A 24,032-nucleotide genomic window follows, 5' to 3' on the forward strand; every position below is an offset into this window, starting at 1 on the left:
TCATTATGAATCTATGAGATCTTTTTAATCAATTTCGACAACTTCTTCATTTGAATTGGCTTCTTTCTTAACCCCATTGGTATCATTTGAATCCTTATCTTCAGATTTTATCTCCTCCACTTTTGGTTTTAATTCATCATTAATTTCTTTATTATTATGATTTCCATCTTTAATCTTATCTTTTAAGTCATCTTTATCTTCAAAAATCATTTGTTCAATATATGAAACAGCTTTACTTTCAATTTGTTCACCACTCATAGTTTTATCTAATTCTAATTTATTCAATGCTAATTGATACATATTTTCTTCAATACTATTCTCACTAATTAATCTTATAACTTTAACTGGATTTAATTGACCAACACGATGTGCACGATCTTCAGCTTGTTTATCATCATGAGGATTAAAACTTTGATCAAAGATAATAACTGTATTTGCACAAACCAAATTGATACCAAACCCACCTGCTTTTGTTGATAATAAAAATACAGGAATTGTCTTTTCTTCATAAAATTTATCAATAATATCTTGTCTAATTTCAACTGATGTACCACCATCAAGTCTTAAAAATTTTATAGACCATTCTGATAATACTCTTTCCAAAATATCCAAAACTTGAGTAAATAATGAAAAAATTAAAATTTTCCCATCTTTAGCAATAATTTCAGGTAAAATTTTACCTAATTGTTTAACTTTACCAGAATTTAAATATTCTTCAGGTTTAACTTGATGTTTTTGTATACTTGAAAAATTTTCACATAATTTTGTTAATTCAAAATCAGTCATAACTTCCATATCTTCATAAATATATTGTTGATTTGCATCTGCATAAACTGATTCTTTCATAATTTCTTTTGACATTTGTTTAATTTTATCATCTGTATAAAGTCTTCTGAAAAGTAATGGATGAATAGCAGCTTTTCTTAAACCCATTAAGATATTTGAAACTTTAGTCTTGTGTTGTTTCATTTCAATACCACGTTGAATTTCTCTTTGATAAACAATTTTTTGAGCTTCAACCATTTCACATTTTTCAATTTCATTAACTTTTGGTGGTAAATGTTTTAAAACTTGATCCTTTCTTCTTCTTAAAATGAAAGGTGCCATCATTTTTTTGGCTTTAGAAATTGCTCTTTCTGATAATAATGGATTATAACCTGGTTTATTATCATATGTTCTTGCCTTTTGACTGAAAACATATTTTAAATCTTCTTTTTTAGAAACGAATATTGATGGTAAAATAAATTCTAATAATGACATTAATTCTCTTAAATTATTTTGTAATGGTGTACCAGTAAGTAATAATCTAAATTTTGCTCGTATTTTCATTAATTTTTGGAATCTATCAGATGCACTATTTTTCAACATATGACCTTCATCATAAACAATTGCATTAAACCCAGCATATTTTAAAAAACTTGCATCATCTTTATTACCAGTGGCCAAGTTATAAGTTGTAACAATAACATCAATTTCATCTAATCTACTTGTTAACACTTCTCTCATATCTTCTCTTTCTAATTGTGATCCATAATAAGGTTCAACAACAAATGATGGGGCAAATTTACGAAATTCTCTCATCCAATTTTCTAAAGTTGAAGATGGTACAACAACTAAATGTGGTCCATTAACACCAGTTTGTTTTAAATATGATAAAAATGCAATAACTTGACAAGTTTTACCTAACCCCATTTCATCAGCCAAAATACAACTTAATTTATTTTTATATAAAAGATTTAACCAATTAATACCAACTTGTTGATAACTTTTCAATTCAACTTCATCAGATAAATATTTTGGTTTTTCTTTGAAATAACCATTACGCTTTGATTTTGATTTTGATTTTAAAAATCCATCATCTTCTTCATCACTATCTTCAATATTAACATCAACAACTTCTAATTCATCGTTAACACCATGAACTTTAACACCCCATTTCCCAATTTCATTTGAAATGGTATCACTATATTTGTTACATTGTTTGACCAAACTATCAACAGCTGCATAACCTCTCAATACTAAATTAGCTTTAGTACTCACAGTTTCACCATCAGTTTTATTTCTTCTTTTAACTTCTTCATCTCTGAAATTTAAAGCTTCAAATTGATTAATTGATCTAAAAGGTCTTTTCTTAACAATATTTGCAGCAATTTCAAATGTACATTGTGTAACATCAACAATATCACGATCTTCAGCGGAATTCATAAATTCTAAAGTTTTTTGGTTATAATAATCGTCAATAGATGATGTCACAACAGCAGAGTCCTCTTCCTCAACATCAGAATCACTGAAATCATCATTAAGAACCTCTTCTTCAGCTTCTTCATCATCTAAATCAACAGTTTTATTTTTCGTTTTAGATGTTGGTTGTTGTGGGGGTCTTGGTGGAGCTGAAATAGATTTTGGCATTGCAATTTTAGCTCTAATATTTGAAGCAAGGGTTGGTTTTTTGGAAGATTCATCATCTTTAGTTTCATTTTCATCATTACTATCATCATCAAGACTTATAGGAGTATGATTTCTTGAACCTCTAACAAGACGTCTTTTCTTTGGAGCTGGTGCTTCTTCTTGTATTGTTACATCATCTTCAGCAGGTTTCTTATAAGTTGTACTATATTTTTGATGAATAGATTGTTTCTTATTAAGAACAACTTTAGATGAGGCGGCTTTTTGCGGCGAGACCACTGGTGATGAACTAACTTCAATATGTTTTGGTTCAGATGATTCAGATCTTGGACTTTCTTCGGAGACTGAGATAGGTGTTGGTGTATTTGCCTTTTTCAAAATTTCTTCTTGTTTTCTTTTCTCTATGACGGTAGTTAAATGTTGTTTAGTTAATTTAAGATCTTTATTACCTTTTGATTTATAGACAGCTTTAATGAAATTAACATTGATACTTGGAAACAATTTTTGTAAAATCTCTATATCTCTAACAGAGCCTGTATTTGTATTATTCTGACTCATTAAATTTGATCCATTAAATGAGAATTTCTCTCTCAGATTTGATGCACTATTTGTTTCACTATTTTCATTATGAATTGGTTTAGGTTTGACATTACCAAACAATTTTGTATGGTTATAAGTTGGCTTTGGAGCAGAAGCAGATGATGACTGTTCAGAGGATGGGGATGAGTCTAGCACCTGTACCACTGGTTTTTTTGGTGTCTCTTCAAGGTCCCAATCAGCGAAGGCCATATTTTATATGTTGATTCACAGTATATATCTCGACTTTTGACGATATTTGCTCGATTTTAATGGTTCTTTCCAGCGATTTCAGCAGCACAGTAGTATAACACAGAGTATAGCAGCAAATTACCTCGTAATAAACTCAGATATCTTGGAATCACCAGCAATAAACCTGTTGAATCACTGCAATGTTTACCAAATTGAAACAAAACAAAGCTTTAAATTTTGAGCGCGCGCGTAATATTTTGTTTAATTTTTAATTTTAATTTCATATATTTTTTTTTTTGCGTGTACGTCAATTTTCTTTTTTTGAGTGCGAAAATAAAATTGAGTGCGAGATTCTTAGATTGAAGATTTGGTGAAGTTTGACACATTTTAGACTTAATTAAAGGGAGGAGGACCGATGAAATGTTTTATGTGTACTCGTGTGGATCCAATGGGAGATACCAGCTAGGGAACGGTACTGATGAAGATTTGAACCAGCTCGAACGGGTGTTTGAGACCACATTTAGGCCGGTGAAGGTGGTTTGTGGTGGGAATCATACGCTGATTTTACTGGAGAATGGTGATTTGTTCTCTGCTGGTGATAATACACATGGCCAATGTGGTATTGTATTAGAGAGTGATTCTGAAGGTGATAATGTGGTAAGGTTTACCCAAGTACCTCGTATTGGTGGTGTTCCATGGGTTGATTGCAGTGCTGGTTATGAATTTTCAGTATTTGTTAATGAATCACAAGAAGTTTATTCTTCTGGTTTTGGCTTGAAAGGGGAACTTGGTCAAGGTGAAAAAGCCAGTAAATCTACAATACTAAAGAAAATAGATCATTCATTCAATTCTGAAACCAAAAAGATCAAATCTTGCCTTGATCATACAGTGATACTACTTGAGAACGGTCAAGTATTTGGTTGGGGTAATGGAAGAAGTGGGAAATTAGGACAGCCTGCCATTTCCAAACTTTGGACACCACGTCAAATTGAAACTGGTTTTGAAGTGATGAATATTGAAATTGGAAGAGATTTCACAGTATTGGGTGGATTAGACCAAAATATTGAAATCTTGGGTAAAGATAAGTTTAGTATTACATCTCAAATACCCAATGAGTGGATAGATTTCAAAGCGATGTGGTCTTCAGTTCATTTCATCAAATCGAATGGTCAAATTTTATCAATTGGTAACGATAGTCATGGTCAATTAACAAAATTAGGTGATTATGTAAAATATGATTTGTTTGAAGTTGGTAGTGAACATACAATACTTCAAATTGGTCAATCAATTAAATCATGGGGTTGGGGTGAACATGGTAATTGTGGGATCAATAAGACTGACTCTGTCACTTTTGACTATATTAATGAGATCCATAAATTTCCATTGAATGAATCAATCATTGGAATTAATGGTGGATGTGCTACAACGTGGGTGATTACACAATCTAACGAATGATGAAACAGTCTATTTTAATGAATAATGTGTATAAACGAACAAAAATAAAACTATAAAATACTATATATAAAAATGTAAAGAAGTATCTTTTCCATATTCATCTATCACACTAAAGTTGTACTCAAGTACGCGAAGATGGAAAATATGTAAAAACTTCGTCAGTCAATCTAGGGCAATTGTATCGAATCAGTGAATCATTTTCTTAGAAAGGTAGAGCAAGACCAAAGTTATCATTCTGATCCAAACGAATCTGAACCGTGTGAACAACTTCTTTGACCCATTCCAACCAATCCAGAATATAAACGAAACTTCTTTATCGCCCAATGAAAGGTCTAGTCTGTTTGAAACCTTTCAAAAAGACCAGTGTACACCGTATACCAGAAGCTGACCAGCAGAATTGAATGGAAACAATTAACTGAGCAAAAAATGAGTTAAACATTCGAAAGTAAACCAAAGTTAACCAAAGAAGTTTCAAGAAACATAAAGAAAAAATTGATGGAAAATTTTCAATTAAATCTCGAAAATATTCGATCCGGGAAACACAATTGACATTTTTATATCAAATGCACATTTAGCACAGAATTGTTACTGAAGATTAAGATCAGGATTGGAATTCAGCTCAATATCAGAGGGAAAATAACATTATAGACACGGTAGAAATGTTTGGATCAATATGCTCAGGAAGACCTGGTATGTATCACACGTTTTGATGAATTTAGTACGAAGAGATCTTTCAAATACTAACAATGCCCTAAAGTTCAAGTTGCAGAACAGATAGATACAAACAAATACGCAATCAACATTGAAAATGGTTTAAAAATATCACACATAACATTATTTCTTCTACCAAATATTGATTTAGATCCACAATTTGCAGCTTTGATTTTCTTCCAATTACCGAATCAAGATTTCAAATTATTTGGTTCAATATCATCAACGAAACCAAGTGCAATTTTCAAATTAAATAATAGTATACAAACATCACCTCAAATTATGGACGAAATGGATATGGACACAGATTCACCAAATGATCCTATAAATAACATCACTGTGGGGATCTCAATTGAACCGATAGCTGACGCCGAAAGGCAATTAGCTGAAGCAAAAGCATTATCACAACAACAACAAGCAATTGGGAAACAAAAAGCTCTGACAGCTACTGCATTCAATTCAAGTGTAACACCGAATAATCCAAACACTACGGCAATATTGGCTAATAAAATCGTTAAACATGCGTATAATTACTTGACTGGGTTTATTGATGATCAAGGTAAAATAAACATTAAATACTTCGATAATTGGTGGGATAAATTCAAGACAAGGCTACAAAATGATCCAAAGTTTTTAGATAATGAACAAGAATAATTTGTATCTAAAAGTAATTAAATACAAAATGCTAAATACAGGTTTTGATTTATATATATAAATCAGATACTTTTTCAACAGTATTTTTAATGAGTGATGCCAATTTTAATATATGTACAATTCATTATTTTTCATTAATTGACAAATTCAACTCATATATATGTATATGAAATACAGTTTAATCAGTAACTTCCGTAAATATAATTGAGAGATCTCATTTTAGACCTCTTGATTCAAAAATTAACATCAACAATCTTACAGATTGGTTGATGAATTTGGAAAATTTCTGCACCAGGTAAAGATTTAGAGGTTGCAATATCAACTAACAACATTTGTCCTCTTATATATTTTGGTAATGCAATAAATGTTGACATGATCATTTTGATAGTATTCTTCATGTAATCCATATCTGGAATATAAGAAAGTGGAAATTCCATAGCACTTGTCTTACCTTCATATTTTTCAATAAATTCTTCATAAAGACTAAGTGTATCTTTTTGATTAACTTTTTTTATATGTATGGATTTGAAAGGATCAGCAAACCATCTAAGGAACCGCTTGGAGTTGAATCCTTTATACAATCTAAACCTTTCACCACTTAAATAATTATCAAAAAATTGGGTCAAGACAACCATGTGTTTTGTTCGACGATCATTAATCATATATCCATATCCATGACATAATTCAACCAATGCATCATATTTGTCCTCTTTACATTTAAATCTCATACCATTTAATTTATGTGTCAAGATATATTTGAAGTCATATGTAATGAAAGTTGAAGATTTCAAAACTTGAATAGTCTTCGTGTTTGATGACCATTTTTTCAATTCATGATCAATCAATTTTGTAAATAAAAGATCTGTTCCTGTAACACTATCAATGAATGCAAAATCCATAGTGAAATTTTTGACATATCTTTTCAATCTTGATTTACCATTTAGTACATTTTGGAAAAACCACACTAATTCTTCAAAATTTGCTATTAATGTCGTTCTTCTATGCCTATAACCACCCAATGCATTCAATTCAATTGGGATACTTTCAATAATTTCAATTTGATCACCTTTGCAAGCCCAATACCTGGACATTTCTTTACCGTTTTTTCCTCTTGTATAAGATGTGAAGTCCTCACCATCAGCATATTTATTGGTTCTCAAGCAACATATGGCATGGATATTTGTATAAATAGTTGGAGCAAAGACATCCAGAAATCTAGAGCATACTCTCATCATTAAAAACTTTGAAACACCATAATCTGATATCTTATATAGTAATTCAGGAGGTAAATCTGTTACATTTGCATATTCATTATTGACTGTATTGGCAGTGTATTTGATAATAACATCACTCTTTGAAGTCTTTGGAGTCTCTGAAGACTTTGAAACCTTTGAGCTCTTTGAAAGTCTTGAAAGAATTGATCTTCTTTTGATTTTCAGTGAATTCGAACGATTTAAAAAGAACTTTTTGATATTATCAACTGATGCTTTTGGTGTTGAGAGCTTTCGACGTTTAGCCTTAGGAAGTGAGAAGTAATCATCAGTTAATGTATCCCCTCCAGAAGGTGATGTCTCAAGAGGGTTCACAACAGCATTAGCGTAATCATCATGATTTTCAACAAACCTTTCAGCAGAAGTAGCAGTAGGAGTAACAGCAGGAGTAACAGCAGGAGTAACAGCAGGAGTAACAGCAGGAGTAACAGCAGGAGTAACAACAGGAGTAACAACAGGAGTAACAGCAGGAGTAACAGCAGGAGTAACAGCAGGAGTAACAACAGGAGTAACAACAGGAGTAACAGCAGGAGTAACAGCAGGAGTAACAACAGGAGTACCAACAGGAGTACTAACAGGAGTACCAACAGGAGTAACAGTGGGAGTACCAACAGGAGTATCAGGTGGAGTCAAAAGAGCAGGTGCAGTAGTAGCACTAACACTAGCAGGTGCAACAGTAGCAGCATCAAATTCATTTGATTCTTCAATAGATGGCGTCTTAACACATGGATTCATAACACGTTCATTTGCTTCATAATATGGGGTTTCAGTAATTGATTCAGAGAAATAATCATTCTTTTCATAAGATGGAGTTGGGTAGCATGTTTCTTCAGAATAGTCGAATGATTGTTCACGTTTTCTTTTAGTTGAAGTTGGTGACATACCCATGATGCAAGATTTGTATATTTCTTTGAACTCTTGTTGAAACTGCTTAATAACAGAATGTAATCTTATCATCCCCATACCTTAATGCCTTTTAATTATCTTAACTAATCATAATACCTGGGAAGTATAGTATCATTGTAATTATACCAAGGGAAAAGCCCATGGTTTTATATCTATCAATACACGGCATAATGTTCATGATTCTCAGTGTATCAATATGTGTAAATGAGTATAAATGAAGCAAAATGAAAATATTCTGAGTAACGAGATCTAATCATAAATTTAACGAGTAATTAGTAATCATAAAGGGCAAAGACACATAAATTTACTCAAACTTCTTATCAAAATATACTCTCTGGGGTAAAAATGACTCGCACATATAGAAAACACGGGTTGATATTCCAATTTCTTATCAGTTTTGAGAAGATTTTCGTCCCATGTGTCAAACGATATACCTGGAAAACAATCCATATTTGAGTGAATAATGGCTTGATTGGCGCTCAAAACATGAGAATAATGATCAATTTTGGTATAATTTGAGCTAATTTTAACCCATAAACTTAATACTTTGATCTCTTATTTTATATGCGAGATTTGAGACACGTATGGGGGAACATCAACTGGAGTCTGGAACCATAGAAAACTACCATCTGGAACTTGAAGAGAAAAATATAAATACGACGAGGATTTCCCTTTTTTATTATAAATTATATTAAAATTAATATTCTTGAGATAATTATTAAATTTATGAGATAAAGATATTTGAGAAAAAAGTTCATAATTCATCAACGAAAGCTTTTCTCAAGGCATTTGGATTACCAAAAACGACATGTCTAGCCTCGAGCAATTTCTTGTGCAATTCATCGTTATAGTCACTATCTCTTTTGTTTAATTTTCTATCTTCAACTTGTTTACTCAACCATTGTAAAAATTGAGAATCTGTTTTATAATGTTTGTTCTCAGATTTCAACTCAACAGCTTTATCAAATAATTTCTCCAAATTATGGTCATCTGAAATTTCATTATTTGATAACGAGTCTTGAATGGTTTTGAATATTTTTGAATTTAGTAAATCATCTTCATTTGATCTTTTTTGTAATCCATTGTATTTTTTAACATCTTCTAAAATTTCTAAAGCTCTAATTTTAGAGTCTTCTTTAAATTTACTAAAATTGTCCAATAAAATTGATTCACCTTTAAAATTTTTGAAAATGGCGACATTAACCTCACTTTGAACTAAACTTGAAATGACACCTAATATTCTCTTTTGTAAAACTGAATTATCTTCATCTTGTAGAACGGCAAGAAATTTCGGTAAAACTTGAGTAATTTGAACATTTTCAAGAGCTTTTGGATTATGTCTTAATGATTGAGCAATAACTCTTGAGGACATTTCTTGAACCATAATTGAGTGCTTTTTGTCAGTAGCTAATTCAACTAATCTATCAAAATATTGTGGTTGAGAGATTAAAACACCATCTTTCAAGTTATGAGAATGATCAGTTAAAGAATCTAATGAGCTTTTCAATACTTCATCAGATTGATCAGTTGATGTGATATATACCAAAGCATCTTTAACATCTATTTGAGTTTCAGCGCCTTGAACAGCCATTTTCAGTGCAGTTATATCTGAATCTTCTTCAACGTCTTCAGAATCGTAATTACTAACGACTTTCTTTGGTGCTTCTTTAATAGCTTCTTTCAAAGCAGCAGCAGTATCTTCTGATGTATCTTTAATATTAACAGAACTAGTTTGATGAACTTCCGGTTCGATTAATTTAGCCAATTTAATACCCTTCTCAAGATCAATACTAAAATCTAAACCAGCTGGAACTTCTTGACCTTCCCGTACGACTTGCCACTGATCAGTTGGAACGAAACTTTTTGGATAGCAATCTTTTGGATCTATATCTGAACAGATTAATGAGTTTTGTTTGTGTGGTATAACTAATGAATATATGCTAACTGCGAGAAGTATTATTCCTAAAAATATATTGATCTGTAATCTGTTGAACATAGCCAAAACTCCCATTTAAATATTGGTTTCCAAGAATTAAGCAAATGAAAACAATATGTGTATAATGAATGTGGAAATAAAAGCTGATTAACTGAGTATTTAAAAAATCTGTTCATTTTTTTTGCTAAATTTTATTTCTTTATACGTGTTTACTATTTCTCTAAAATGGTAAAGGACACATTACTATTGTGACAATTACATAATCAATATAATGAATTGTACCGAGCCTACAAAATGAACTAAAAAATCATTATTTTCCAATAAAAGCATATAAAAAGTATCAGATTTGATAAAGTAGTAGACCAGCTATACTCTGAGAGTTATGATACACAAAGTTTCAAGCCAAAGCACCCATTGGATCATAGATTGGCAAGACTTGATAATCACCTTTCTTCCAAATCTCTGTTAAATTCTTTGGTGCATATTTGGTACTTGTAACAACTTGATAAACATACTCATCAAACCATTTATCTGTAGCAACAAAATAACCTTTATTACCAGCGGCATCACCCCACGAGTTTTGGATCTTATATCTTTGAATTTCACCATCAACGATATGAACAGCAGTGATAACCATAGCATGTGTCATTGCAGAAGAACCAACTTTTAATCTTTGTTCTTTTGTCAAGTTCAACTTGGTATTGAATGCTAATTCATAATCAAATGCTTCAGTATCCAAAACACCATTGTCTTGGAATTTACCAACATCACAACCAAAGAAAACTGGTTGATTATCCTTCAATGAATCAACAATTGCTTGTTTTTGAACAGATGATTCAACATTAACATAATCAATTGGTTTACCACCAATAACATTGTTTAATCTATCAACTGTATATAATTTATTATATGGATTTCTTGGATCATTAATCAATGAGAATGTTTGATCAATTCGTAAATCAACTAAGCTTGCAAAATCTAATGGAGTAGTCTTAACAATATGTGTCTTGTTAGATTTATCTTTATATTCCCAAGTGAATGTTTCAGATGCTTTTGGAGCAGGACCTAACAATAATGCCAAAATGTTATAAACTTCTTTCAATTGTTTTTCTTTAACTTTGTTCACCTCTGGAATTGATAAATGTTCTTCATTAATCAATCTTCTTAACTCAATAGAATACTCTCTTAATTTATTAACCAAGACATAATTCAAAGCTGAAGAGTTTTGAGCATGGAAATCATCATCATAAACAGATTTAGGAACTAACCCATATTTATTAACCAAATTAACAATAAAATCCCATTGACCACCATCACTAAGACCATTTGATAAGATTGATTGAACAACTCTTGATTCTAATTTATCATCAGCTGTTTCAATAATGTTATTCAACAAATAATTTGATTTTTCCAATTTATCATAAAAGAAAAGATAAGCTTGTGATAATTCAAAGCTTTCAATATCAAATTTTTTTTGATAAAATGTTCTAAAGACATTAGTTGAAGCAAAAATCCAACATCTACCTGATGATTTTTGTGAAGTGATTGGAGAACCTTCAATTGAAACTTGAGTATTCCAAATATCAACAGAATCTTTAGTTAATTGCTTATGGTTTTTGATAACATTAACAATCGAATTATGTGCCAATGCATTGATTGTTAACAAGTTCTTCTTATCAGAAAGTAACTTAGTTTCCCATTCATTGATTGAATCTAAAACAATTGGTTCAGCATCTTTATTAACTGAAGGTTTAGTGTTACTGGTAGTAGCGTTTGATAATGATTTTTGTTGTGGCGTGATTTTAACAGAACCCAATTTTTCATTTAAGATCTCATCATCCCTATCATCTTGTGTATATGAGTATTTCTCAATATCTCTATTGTCTTTCAAAGTTGAAGAAGCAGAACCCATTTTGATTACGAAGCTTGCTGTTGAAATGAGTTTCTCTACTTCAAAGGGGTAATTACAATTCATTAAAATACATGGATTATAGTGGCTTTTTATATAAATTTCTGACACCTTTTAGATTTCTAATTTTTTTTGGCTATCAGTTAAAAACCACTGAAAGGGTTAACGCTTAATCGGGATAAGTTTGTGTGGCATTTACCGAAAAAGGTTTTATGGTTGACATCGCAGTTGACATGACAGGTGAAGTTGAATTTGTTTTATGATGATGATGATGATGACGATGATGATGATGATGATGATCTTCATTATTTCTTGGATAAGTTTTTGAAATCAGTAGATCTTTGTCTGATTCTTGGTTTCTTGACACGGTTCTTACCATTCTTAACACCAGTGACACGATCACCTTTTTTAGCTCTTTGACCTTCAACAACTTGACCAGCTTGAGATCTATCAGCTTTACCCAAGACTCTTTGTGCTCTACCTAATTTAGTTTTTTGATCATCTGTTAAGTTGCTTAATGCTCTTTGTTTGTTATTATTATTGTTACCACCTTGTCTTTGACCTTGTCTTGGACCACCTCTACCATTTTGACCTTGTTGAGGTGTTGGTTTAACTCTTTTAGATCTTGATATTCTTAATTTTCTCTTTTTTTCACCTAATTTCTTTTCATTCATTAATAAAGCTTTTGAAACTGATGTAAAATCTTTAAATTGAACATAACCAAAACCTTTACCCATATTTGTAGTTGAATCACGAACAATTCTAACACTTTCAATTTCACCACATTCACTGAAAATATTCCATAATTCTTCTTCTTTTTCTTCAAAATCTAAATTACCAACAAAAATTGTTCTCTTATTATCAATTTTAGAAGGATGTGAAACTGAATCAACTCTTAAATGTAAATCAAATAAAACTTTACCATTAGCTTCTAATGATTTTCTTGCAGCATCTTTTTCCTTGAAAACAATATATGCATTAATAGAATCTCTTGATTCATGTAGTTTTTGTTGAACAAAAGCAGCTTTTCTAGGTATTGGTTCATTGAAAGAGATTGATCTAAATCTTATAGATTCTATTAAACCAAATTGAGTGAAATATTTTTTCAATTCTTTATAATCTTTTTTATTTTTAATAACAATAGCAGATAAATTACCAATAAATATAGTTCTTTGAGCTTTTTCAACTTCTTTTTCTTTAAAATCTATAGATTTAACTTCACCAGATTGAACAGGTTTAGATTCATCTTTTGATTTATCTTCATCTTCTTCATCACTATCGGAATCAAATTCTTCTTCAGCTTTCTTTTCTTCTTCAGCTTCGTTGGTTTCAGATTCTTTTAATAGTTTACCAAGATATTTACTTTCTAAATCATCATCTTCATCTGTAGTTTTTCTTTTTTTCTTTTCAACAACTGGTTCTTCTTCTTCTTGATCTTCCATTTCTTCATCTGAGTCTTCTTGATCTTCACTTCCTTCACCACTAGCACTTTCACTATCATCTTCACTACCAGATCCTTCTTCACTTTCTTCTTCTGTAGCTTCAATCTTTTTAGATTCTGGAACCTTTATCACTGTTCTCTGTGCATCAACTCTTTTAACAGGACCACTGCTCTTCCCGAACAAACCAAGCAAACTTTCGTCTTTCTTCGAGTTCCCAAACAAGTTGCTAATACCTGACATATTCTATTATATTACCACTGAGAATTACCACTCTATACTTGGATCTCCAACTACTTCAAGCTCATCTCATCGCATACAAATCAATTTTACTAGTATGAAAAAAATTAATTTACTGAGAGCCACCAGTGTAAACATAACCACTTCCCCTTTTGGAGTCTGATCGAGAACACATTTTCTTTTACCCGCAAATTTGTTTTTATCTTTAAAGCCAAAATCCACACAATAACAAAAGAAGTTCGAATTCAGCCAGTTTCAACCCAGTTCAACTCTTTCAAAGCGGTAGTCGTCCACTAGAAACACATCATCATAGTACTCTGAGTGCTACCAAGTCCTTGAAACAACCAACCAAATAGGATACACTACTGAGAAGTACAAATCATCTCAAAAGCTTGAAAGTGAGTATTTATTAAGCTATACCCGATTTCATTGAGTCTTGAATGAGTTATTAACTAGAAACACAGAGAATTGATACATTTCAGCAAAAGTCTCCTACTCTAACATCCACCATCAACATATAGGACTCGAAATAACCTCGAGTTTCTCATCAAATACATACCTGTGATTTTTTCTTTTGTTCTACGCCCTGTTGACCAAGTCCATCATCACATATGACAGAGATAGAGGCCCTTCCAGAAAGTGAGTATATTTTTATTTGTTTCACAAAATTTGAAGCCATTTGAGATATTTACGTGTGATCTCTTTTACTTGCTTGAATTTTAATACACTGAGAGCTTTTACTAACACGCTTTATATTAGAGAGACATTTATACAGTGAAAAGGAAAGAACATCACCCTTGTCAGATCTCCCAACTTCTTCACCTTCAATGACCACAGAAAAAGAGCCTGAATTAGACCATTCCAACAATAACACTAGAAACGGTGGTTCCAATAGAGAAGTAACGAATACTTTGACTAACGAGGAAAGATCAAGAAGCATAGTATCTGACGAAAGTTCTGATTTAAGTGATTTAGACTCAATAGCAGAAACTGAAAAAATGTATGGAGGTGAATCACAATTAAAGAAACTCTCCAAGAGAGAAGATGATACCACATTGCATGAAGAAGAAGAAGAAGGAGAAGAAACCACAGTTGTCAAAGAAGATTATATTGATCAATTAGCTGAAGATAAAGATGAAGATATCGATATTGAAAGTCAAGATGTTGGAAGTGTAGTGGAAAAATTGAAAAATAGTGAAGAACCAAATGATTTGAAATTGAATGGCATTGGTAATGGTAATGGTAATGGTAATGGAAGTGGTAATGAAGATGGAAAGAAACGTAAATTGAGTAATGGTTCAAATGATGTTTTCAAGAGAAGAAAAACAGAAGAACAAGAGGAAAAGGAAGAAGAATCACAACCACGGAAGACAACAAGTAATGAACCAGAACCTGATGATCAAGATAATCAAGATATCAAAATTGAAGTCAATGGAAATGCTATAGAGAAAAATTCAAATGGTTCAGGTAATGATTTGAATGGTGAAGAGGAAAAATCATCAGAAGCCATTACAAAAGCTGAAGAAACAATCAATCAAGCCGAGGAAGAAGACATTGAAGCTCAAGAAGAAGAAGAAGAAGAAGATAATGAACATGAACAAGAAGATGAAGATCAAGATCAAGAAGAATTAACAGAAGAACAAAAATTAGTTAAAGAAAAAGAAGCTGAATTAGAACTTGAAAAACAAAAACAAAGGAAAGAAGCTATACAATATCTGACAGAAATTGAAATTGATTTTGCTAAATTGAGAGATCGTCTGTATGAAGATAAAATGTCAAGATTTAAATCAGAATTAGAAATGTGTCTAAATGGATCACATCCAGAATTACAAAATGTTTATTCAAAGATAAATTCACATACAGAGGAAAAAATAAGGCTTGCTTCACTTAATCAAAAATATAAATTTGAAAGTATAGATAGGAAAACAAAAGCTGAAAGAACTTCAATTCATCAACAATTTTATAAACAAGTTTCAGATTTTAGATCATCATATTTAAAAGATATTACAAAAGAATGGTATCAAATTAATAAAGAAAGAAGATTATTAGATACTATAGTACCTGAATATTCATATAGAGTTCCAGAATATGTTGATGAATTAGTTGAACAAAGATCACAAGTTAATCAAGAAGTTAGTATATTAATGGGACTAAATAAATATTTTGGATTCCCCAAAGCTCCAAATTTAAAACCAACTGAAGGTGAAGAACTTGATAATGATTTAAAAGCTATGAATATATTGTAATATTAATAATGTTTAAGAACCACAGTTAAAAAGAATTTAATGAATGTTTTTGATAAACAAATACTTTGTAGAACTACAATAACTATTTTATTTAATTTTCATTATTTTCCTTTATTTTAAATACACAACATGAGATCCCTTGAAAAAAACATTAAACAAAAAATCTATCTTAATGGAATGAATCTGTTTGAGGTAGCACCTGAACGACCGTGACGAACTGGAGTGTAAGTGATTGAGAATTCACCTAAGTAGTGACCAACCATTTCAGGTCTAATTTCAACTTGGTTGAAAACTTTACCATTGTAAACACCGACAACTGAACCAATCATTTCTGGGACAACAACCATGTTTCTTAAATGAGTTTTAACAACAGCTGGTTTTTCATTTGGTTGAGTAGCTAATTTAGCAGCTCTTAATTTTTTGATGAAACCATTAGTTTTGTTGTTTAAACCTCTTTGGAATCTTCTTCTAACTCTAGCGTGAGCTAATTTAGCAAATTCTTCAGTTGGTAATTCCAATAAATCTTTTAAGTCAACACCTCTGTATGAGAAGGCTTTGAAAGTTCTCTTTCTTCTTTGTTCAGTAGCAGCTATTTTAATAAATGTTAGTATATAATATTCTCAAAAATGGAAAAGTAAATATATGAACTTGGAAACTAGATAAATCATGTTCTAGTGATTCTATTAAATCATTTTTAATTGAATATACGAAATATTATGATCTATTAATAATGTTGTTGATATTTTGATACATCAATTACTTCTTTCTTCATACAATCAAATATTTTTTTTCCCTCATATTGAAAACTTTGTAATAATCCATTTGAAATAGTTCCACCTTGTATTGAACTGATTCTTTCCATTTCCTTGTGATTCTCATATACTCTTTAAGCTTCTAATAACACCACATACCGTCAGACATTTTTGCTTTACTTTGGTTGTACTATTAAACTAGTCACTCTATGATCCAAATGGTTTTGACTTGAATTGATATTTTTTCAAACCAACACACAAACTGCGAAGAAACTGGAAAAGCCGGTAATCACACACAGAGCGTCGCGAATGTTAGTACTTTGTGGATGTCTGGATGTTTTTAAAAGTTGTCTTTAAAATTTGTGAAAATTGCGTGTGTTCGTTTGGTGCACTGCTAAGAAAAATTGTGACTGTGACTGCGGAATTCATGGAAAGCTCAACATCCGATCACCACTGGATAGTGTTCAGTGATCGCTTTTGCGTGAAAAATGAATTAATCGTGAAAAGTTGTTGGTGAAGCTTGAGGTGCTTGAGTTAAAGATACAACACAAGTAAAGGAAAAGTGAGTGAGGATGGAGATCACAGGGTGAAGAAATGTACTTAGTGCTCGTGGAGTGCTGTCTGTTTTGTTTGATCGGTTCCTAGGGGACTTTATTGGGTGAATATAGTAGATATTATAAACATAGAGTATAAATGGATGTACTGAGGAATGAAAGATTATAGAGAATAGGACAGTTCTGTGGAGATTGACAAGAAAAGGATGTATATGACAATAAAGTTTTATCAAAGAAGAAAGTGTCAACAAACCAAGGTTTCAGAACTCGTTATAATGTTCATATACAGAACTTACACAAGTATTTCCACGAAATGCCTTAATGTACACCAACCCATATATAACCAACATGAAACCCATATACTAACAAAACATCTAGTGTCTAAATACTTAGCTGCTTACTTATTATTGAACGCTTCAGGTTCAGCTCCATCAGCTGCTTCCGTCAAATCAGTTTTAGAATCTGTTGGTATCGAAGTTGAAGAAGAAAGAATCTCTCAATTATTCGAAGCCGTTGAAGGTAAATCAGTTGAAGAATTAATTGCTGAAGGTAATGAAAAATTAGCTTCAGTTCCAGTTGGTGGTTCAGGTGCTGCTGCTGGTTCAGGTGCTGCTGCCTCAGGTTCAACTGAAGCTGCTGCTGAAGAAGAAAAAGAAGAAGAAAAAGAAGAATCTGATGATGATATGGGTTTCGGTTTATTCGATTAGAGTGTTGGTTTAGAATAAAATTTCAATCTTTAATGTACCTTTATATATGAAACATGTTTGATGTAGTGTTTATTTATCTTGATTCTTACCAGTTTACCATATAAGTATACTATCACGTACTAAAGATTTCTGCTTACGTGTATATTACATAATCAGATTTCGGATCGGATTCAAAGATCATATAGTTCAAAGTAAAATGGTTAAAGCTTAAAAGTTAGGTAAACTATTTAATTACACAAAGATATCAACACAATCATAATTGACACAATTAGGCAATTACACGTGATGATTTAATACGTTGAAACTTGATTTAAATCTGTATACAAATTACAAATCTCCCTTTAAAGCACCGCGAAAACTCTCCGTATCTCAGAATGGCTCTCTATAGTCAAACACCATGAACCATGAATTTAAGAAATATAAAGCCACAGTTTAGCTAAAATATATAGTTTAAAGAGAGATATATAGTGTAATTCAATGGTCTTAGATTTGATAGTTACATTAAAAATATCATAAATATGCCATAACTCTACTTGTTATCACATTGTATTTAAATTTGTGCTCGTGTCGTTGTGATTACCGCTTTGGGACTCTATTTTTGTGTCTTTGATAAATTACGGTTAGAGCCACATGCCAAATAACGACATTGCAGGTTTATTTAGGAATTTTTTATTAAGGGTATAAAACTGATGAGATTTCTGTAATTTAATAGTTATGGGTTCAATTAAACATCATTATTATTACTAAAAGTATATCACAAAATGTCCAATTACAACTTCCAAACTAGAGCTATTCACGTCGGTTCAGAACCAGATCCAGTAACAGGTGCTGTTATTCCACCAATTTCTTTAAGTACAACTTTTGCTCAAACTGCTCCTTCAAAACCAATTGGTGCTTTTGAATATTCAAGATCTCAAAATCCAAATAGAGAAAATTTTGAAAAAGTTATTGCTTCTTTAGAAAAGGGTAAATATGGTTTAGCTTTCAGTTCAGGTTCCGCTGCATCTGGTACCATTTTACAAAGTTTAGCTAGTGGAGGTCATGTTATTTCAATTGCTGATGTTTATGGTGGTACTCATAGATATTTCACAAAAGTTGCAAGTGCTCATGGTATTACTACTGATTTTGCTCAAGATTTAGTTGAAGAGTTACCAAAATTGATTAAAGCTGAAACAAAAATTGTTTGGATTGAAACTCCAACTAATCCAACTTTAAAAATTACTGATATTTCAAAAGTTAAACAAATTATTAAAGAATCATCAAACCCAAATATTTTCTTAGTTGTTGATAACACTTTCTTATCACCATATATTCAAAATCCTTTAGAACATGGCGCTGATATCGTTGTTCATTCTGCTACTAAATTTATCAATGGTCATTCAGATGTTGTCTTAGGTGTTGCTGCAACAAATAATGATTTTATTTATGAAAAATTATCATTTTTACAAAATGCTCTTGGTGCTATTCCATCAGCTTTTGATTCTTGGTTAGCTCATAGAGGTGTTAAAACTTTAGCTTTAAGAGTTAAGCAATCTGCATCATCTGCACAAAAAATTGCTGAATTTTTATCAAAATCTGAAAATGTCGTATCTGTTAATTATCCAGGTTTACCAACTCATAAAGGTTATGAAATTGTTCAAAAACAACATCGTGATTCTTTAGGTGGTGGTGTTATTTCATTCAGAGTTAAAGGTGGTGCTTCAGGTGCTTCAAAATTCACACAATCAACTCATTTATTCACTTTAGCTGAAAGTTTAGGTGGTATTGAATCTCTTTTAGAAGTTCCAGCTGTTATGACACATGGTGGTATTCCAGAAGAAGAAAGAATCAAATCTGGTATTTATGATGATTTAATTAGATTAAGTGTTGGTATTGAAGATACTGAAGATTTGATTAAAGATATTGAACAAGCTTTAACCGCTGCTGTTTCAAACTAGATCTTAACAATTGTGAAATTTATGTGATATAATTGATAGATTAGATATAAAATGTATATTATGAAAAGAATGAATTAATGTGATTTGAAGTTGTAATACGTTATTTGAATCGGGGGAATATGTAATTGCATAGTCAAAGTCATATATCCCAACTTCCAACTTCCAATTGATAATGCTGAAGAACAATGAACGTTTTATAATACATATTTACATCAATCATACAGCTAGTATCAAACGACATTAATATAAAATTAAACGAGGTTAATATCGGAATCATATATTATGGCCCAATAATTACTGAATTGCGGGTACGCACAAGTTAATGGTGTACATATTGAATGATAGAATGATCAATATAGATAACTTATTCATAATAACAGATCTAGAAGTTAATAGCTGATCTACTTAAATCAGCTTCGATATAGCTATACATCAGCCTAAAATCATTATAGAGAAGACGTTTCAGATCTATTCACTTCAAACGTAGCTCCCATAAACCTCTTTTAGTAAGCAAAGTACAACTCATAATCAACCTAGTTAACTGTTATACTCTCTTAATTAACCGGAGCGCGCATGAGCTACCCTTATAATAGTCCGGAGATAATCTATACTAAAATCCATAAAAGTCCGATAATTTTCACAATCGCGTTTTTCAGTTTTGCAAATCGACGTTTCTTTGTTGAGAATCGAATCAAATAAACTCATCATTTTGTGTTTATATCATATAGTTGTCAAGAGTGTACTGGGTACCTTATCAAAGAAAGATGTCAATAAAGCCTTTCGGGGTCTTCAAAATTAATATGGGGGTGGCTAGAATCACTGGTTTATTCTTGCTGATTTGTAAATTCAAGCCACAGATTGGCTGTGAAATTTTTGATTACCTCTTGCATTTGTCACGTGAAATACTGTCAACATAATCTCGAAGAAGCTCTTACATCAATTTTTCAACATTTATCAATACAAGATGATTTATAATGATTCATGTATATACTTATCTTTTTGATTTGAATTAGATTAGAGAATATTTTCAAATTTTAGATTAATTATATCAAAATTATATCAAAATGGCTACAAATATTACATGGCATCCAAATTTAACTCATGATGAACGTAAAGTTTTAACTAATCAAGCTGGTGTTACAATTTGGTTAACTGGTTTAAGTGCATCTGGTAAATCGTGAGTAATAATTATATAACATAATTCTTGAAATATAAACTAACCTTTTTTCAAATAGAACAATTGCTTGTGCTTTAGAACAATATTTATTACAACATAAAGTTTCAGCTTATAGATTAGATGGTGATAACATTAGATTTGGTTTAAATAAAGATCTTGGTTTCAGTGAAGCTGATCGTAATGAAAACATTCGTCGTATTTCAGAAGTTTCAAAATTATTTGCTGATTCAACTGCTGTTGCAATTACTTCATTCATTTCACCATATAAAGTTGATAGAAATAATGCAAGAAAATTACATGCTGATAGTGGATTACCATTTGTTGAAGTTTTCGTTGATGTCCCATTAGAAGTTGCTGAAGAAAGAGATCCAAAAGGTTTATATAAAAAGGCTAGACAAGGTATCATTAAAGATTTCACTGGTATTTCAGCTCCTTATGAAGCTCCAGATTCTCCAGAAATTCATTTACATACTGATAAATCATCAGTTGAAGAATCTGCTAAAATCATTGTTGATTATTTAGTTTCTAAAAATTACATCACCATTAACTAAAACTAGTTGTATATATAATATAATAAATCAAATTAATGAATTTTTTCTCATCTAATGTACACATTTGTTATAATAAAGCTATATTAACCTCTTTTCAAACTATTCAATCTTGCTTGTAAATCATCATCTTCATCATCACCACCACTTGGACCACCACCAGCTCCAACCGCTTGTGGAACTCTTTCATCTTCTACAATACCAGTATCTAATCCATCTGGAGCATTTTGCATTTTAGAATTCAAATCAACACCAATTTCATCCAAAACTTTATTAACAATTTCATCAGCTTCTTCATCATCTTCATATTCATCACCAATAGCATCATCAATTGCATCATCCATCATTTCTTGTCTTTGATCCATTATATCATTTTCTTTTTCAAAATCCATTGCAATTTTTTGTAATTGTGGTAAATTCATTGAACGATTCATTGAGCCTAATAATCTAGTTGCATCTTTCATAGAGTTTGTCATTTGATCACTACTTCTCACAGCTTGGATTCTTAACGATATAGCTTGTAATTGAGTCTTCATACTATTAAACTTATCAATATATCTTTTTGTTCTTACAAGATCTTTAGCTTGAATTTTACAAGCACCCATTTGACCATTTTTGGCTGATTTTTTAATATCTGCAATCAATTTCTTTTGTTGTTGTTCTAGTTTAACTTTTTCTCTTTCTAATTCTCTTTGTGTTTTCTCTAAAGCTCTTTGATTCTATTGATATATTTGGTTAGTCCATCATATCTCATGATCTACCATATTCTAGATAACATACTTTTCTCAACTTCTCCTGAGGCGTGAGTTTCTTCCCAAACGCCCACTCAAACACCTGCATTGTATCTCTCTGTGAATCCTAATAACACACAGAACAACTGCCTAATGAGTTAATAACAAGCAGAATAATTTAATTTAAAAGGGTCAAAGCACTCAAAAGTTACTCAAAATATTGGAAAGGCGAACAAAACCACGCAAAGTGGCGCGCGAATTTTACCCTGTGCCTGTTTTGACACCAAAACTAAAAAAGCGCTCTATTTTATATTTGTATATTAGAAATTATACCTAGTTTATTTAGCTCTCACAAGACACGAATTATTAAAGAATTACATCAAAGACCAAAACAGCTAGTATGAGTACGAAATTGTCGAATCTTAGACTCATAGAATCATACTTGGACGACCTAAGATCTTTATTAGAAGAATCAGAAAGAATCCAATCATTAGGGGTATCTTCACAAGATAATGATTATGATATACGGAAATTATTATCAAAAGTTACAAAATTCTTAGAAAGAAATGATGATGGTGAAGATTATGATGAATTAGTTGATACTTATCAAGAATTAATGCAACAAGTCAAGACTATTGATGTTAAAGATTTTGAATATAAGAGAAATATAATACCCAAACCATTAAATACTAAAAAATCTGTACGATTTAATGATCATGTTGAAGAATATTCTAAACCTAAAGAAACCAAATCGTTTAAACCTTTTAAAGATCAAGTTATAGATCCAGCTGATGAAGCCGAGTCAAATGAATTGTTTGGGAATAATAATGTTACTGCTGATATTGGGGATGAAGATGAACAATCAGATCAAAATTCAATAGATAGTGCATCAAATCATGATTTATTTATTCAACATCAACAACAAATGTTACAACAAGATGATCACTTAGATATGTTATCTCAAAGTGTTAGAAGACAAAGAGAATTAGGACTTGATATAAATAGTGAATTAGATGATCAAACAATCTTGTTGAATGATTTAGAATCTCAATTAGATCATAATACTTCAAATTTATCAAATGGTCAAAAAAGGTTAAAGTATTTTAGTGAAAAGGCAAAAGAGAATGGACAATGGGTTACTATTATTATTCTTGTTATTATATTAGTGCTATTATTGATTATATTGAAATGATTTCTACGAATAGATGTGTACAAGTGTGTTTTGTTTTTTCTAGAAAAGTTAGATCTAGTTGTTTGTAAAATGTATTTGTATATATAATATAATATAAAATGCTAATGATGAAATGCTTATATGCACATTCTTTTTTTTTGAAATTAATATGGTCGTAAAAATGATGTATTAAAAAATGTTTTTTTTGTTCTGTATGCCCCTTTTTTTCCTTATAGTAAAAATCTAATAAAACAAATATCAAAAAAAAATAAAAAAATAAATATGTAAACATAAAACGAATGGGTCAACTTCTCTGTTGCAATGGATGTATTTAAAATAAAAAACTGTATGAAATCAAATAAATGAATAGAAACTTGTTTGTGTGACTGTGTAAATAATGAATAAAATGTAATGTACATGGTGAACCATTTTTTTTTGTTGTTTATGAGAATTTTAATAAATTATAAATCCTTAAAATCATGGATTGGAAAAGAAATGCAATGTAATGAATATA

The 24,032-nt window shown here is 31.0% G+C and overlaps 14 protein-coding genes across 14 annotated transcripts; 7 read left to right on the forward strand and 7 right to left on the reverse strand.

Annotated features, from left to right (window-relative positions):
* Window positions 1-24: 24 nt before the first annotated feature.
* On the reverse strand, window positions 25-3,195 carry FUN30 (DNA-dependent ATPase FUN30; the record flags this gene model as incomplete). Its single annotated transcript, XM_011279279.1, has 1 exon — window positions 25-3,195. The coding sequence occupies one exon, from the start codon at window positions 3,193-3,195 to the stop codon at window positions 25-27; it is 3,171 nt and encodes a 1,056-aa protein (XP_011277581.1).
* Window positions 3,196-3,374: 179 nt separating this feature from the next.
* Window positions 3,375-4,629, forward strand: ATS1 (Ats1p; the record flags this gene model as incomplete). Its single annotated transcript, XM_011279280.1, has 2 exons — window positions 3,375-3,423; window positions 3,566-4,629. The coding sequence occupies 2 exons, from the start codon at window positions 3,375-3,377 to the stop codon at window positions 4,627-4,629; spliced, it is 1,113 nt and encodes a 370-aa protein (XP_011277582.1).
* Window positions 4,630-5,288: 659 nt separating this feature from the next.
* OPI10 (Opi10p) lies at window positions 5,289-5,994 on the forward strand (the record flags this gene model as incomplete). The annotated part of the gene is made up of 2 exons (XM_011279281.1): window positions 5,289-5,319; window positions 5,408-5,994. 2 exons carry the CDS (start codon window positions 5,289-5,291, stop codon window positions 5,992-5,994), a joined length of 618 nt encoding a protein of 205 aa, XP_011277583.1.
* A 233-nt stretch (window positions 5,995-6,227) lies between these two features.
* BN7_58 (uncharacterized protein) lies at window positions 6,228-8,222 on the reverse strand (the record flags this gene model as incomplete). Its single annotated transcript, XM_011279282.1, has 1 exon — window positions 6,228-8,222. One exon carries the CDS (start codon window positions 8,220-8,222, stop codon window positions 6,228-6,230), a length of 1,995 nt encoding a protein of 664 aa, XP_011277584.1.
* A 703-nt stretch (window positions 8,223-8,925) lies between these two features.
* On the reverse strand, window positions 8,926-10,182 carry SIL1 (Sil1p; the record flags this gene model as incomplete). Its single annotated transcript, XM_011279283.1, has 1 exon — window positions 8,926-10,182. One exon carries the CDS (start codon window positions 10,180-10,182, stop codon window positions 8,926-8,928), a length of 1,257 nt encoding a protein of 418 aa, XP_011277585.1.
* A 322-nt stretch (window positions 10,183-10,504) lies between these two features.
* Window positions 10,505-12,019, reverse strand: BLH1 (C1 family peptidase; the record flags this gene model as incomplete). Its single annotated transcript, XM_011279284.1, has 1 exon — window positions 10,505-12,019. One exon carries the CDS (start codon window positions 12,017-12,019, stop codon window positions 10,505-10,507), a length of 1,515 nt encoding a protein of 504 aa, XP_011277586.1.
* Window positions 12,020-12,321: 302 nt separating this feature from the next.
* Window positions 12,322-13,698, reverse strand: NOP12 (rRNA-processing protein NOP12; the record flags this gene model as incomplete). The annotated part of the gene is made up of 1 exon (XM_011279285.1): window positions 12,322-13,698. The coding sequence occupies one exon, from the start codon at window positions 13,696-13,698 to the stop codon at window positions 12,322-12,324; it is 1,377 nt and encodes a 458-aa protein (XP_011277587.1).
* Window positions 13,699-14,522: 824 nt separating this feature from the next.
* Window positions 14,523-15,941, forward strand: DEP1 (Rpd3L histone deacetylase complex subunit DEP1; the record flags this gene model as incomplete). Its single annotated transcript, XM_011279286.1, has 1 exon — window positions 14,523-15,941. One exon carries the CDS (start codon window positions 14,523-14,525, stop codon window positions 15,939-15,941), a length of 1,419 nt encoding a protein of 472 aa, XP_011277588.1.
* A 164-nt stretch (window positions 15,942-16,105) lies between these two features.
* RPS15 (40S ribosomal protein uS19) lies at window positions 16,106-16,862 on the reverse strand (the record flags this gene model as incomplete). The annotated part of the gene is made up of 2 exons (XM_011279287.1): window positions 16,106-16,530; window positions 16,853-16,862. The coding sequence occupies 2 exons, from the start codon at window positions 16,860-16,862 to the stop codon at window positions 16,106-16,108; spliced, it is 435 nt and encodes a 144-aa protein (XP_011277589.1).
* A 660-nt stretch (window positions 16,863-17,522) lies between these two features.
* Window positions 17,523-17,954, forward strand: RPP2A (ribosomal protein P2; the record flags this gene model as incomplete). Its single annotated transcript, XM_011279288.1, has 2 exons — window positions 17,523-17,547; window positions 17,641-17,954. 2 exons carry the CDS (start codon window positions 17,523-17,525, stop codon window positions 17,952-17,954), a joined length of 339 nt encoding a protein of 112 aa, XP_011277590.1.
* A 761-nt stretch (window positions 17,955-18,715) lies between these two features.
* On the forward strand, window positions 18,716-19,891 carry CYS3 (cystathionine gamma-lyase CYS3; the record flags this gene model as incomplete). Its single annotated transcript, XM_011279289.1, has 1 exon — window positions 18,716-19,891. The coding sequence occupies one exon, from the start codon at window positions 18,716-18,718 to the stop codon at window positions 19,889-19,891; it is 1,176 nt and encodes a 391-aa protein (XP_011277591.1).
* A 1,064-nt stretch (window positions 19,892-20,955) lies between these two features.
* On the forward strand, window positions 20,956-21,619 carry MET14 (adenylyl-sulfate kinase; the record flags this gene model as incomplete). Its single annotated transcript, XM_011279290.1, has 2 exons — window positions 20,956-21,061; window positions 21,177-21,619. 2 exons carry the CDS (start codon window positions 20,956-20,958, stop codon window positions 21,617-21,619), a joined length of 549 nt encoding a protein of 182 aa, XP_011277592.1.
* Window positions 21,620-21,702: 83 nt separating this feature from the next.
* DID4 (ESCRT-III subunit protein DID4) lies at window positions 21,703-22,221 on the reverse strand (the record flags this gene model as incomplete). The annotated part of the gene is made up of 1 exon (XM_011279291.1): window positions 21,703-22,221. The coding sequence occupies one exon, from the start codon at window positions 22,219-22,221 to the stop codon at window positions 21,703-21,705; it is 519 nt and encodes a 172-aa protein (XP_011277593.1).
* A 526-nt stretch (window positions 22,222-22,747) lies between these two features.
* On the forward strand, window positions 22,748-23,539 carry SYN8 (syntaxin; the record flags this gene model as incomplete). The annotated part of the gene is made up of 1 exon (XM_011279292.1): window positions 22,748-23,539. One exon carries the CDS (start codon window positions 22,748-22,750, stop codon window positions 23,537-23,539), a length of 792 nt encoding a protein of 263 aa, XP_011277594.1.
* Window positions 23,540-24,032: the final 493 nt, after the last annotated feature.

This window comes from Wickerhamomyces ciferrii, contig 00001 (assembly GCF_000313485.1).
Source record: "Wickerhamomyces ciferrii WGS project CAIF00000000 data, strain NRRL Y-1031 F-60-10, contig 00001, whole genome shotgun sequence".
NCBI classification, from domain to species: Eukaryota; Fungi; Ascomycota; class Saccharomycetes; order Phaffomycetales; family Wickerhamomycetaceae; genus Hansenula; species Hansenula ciferrii.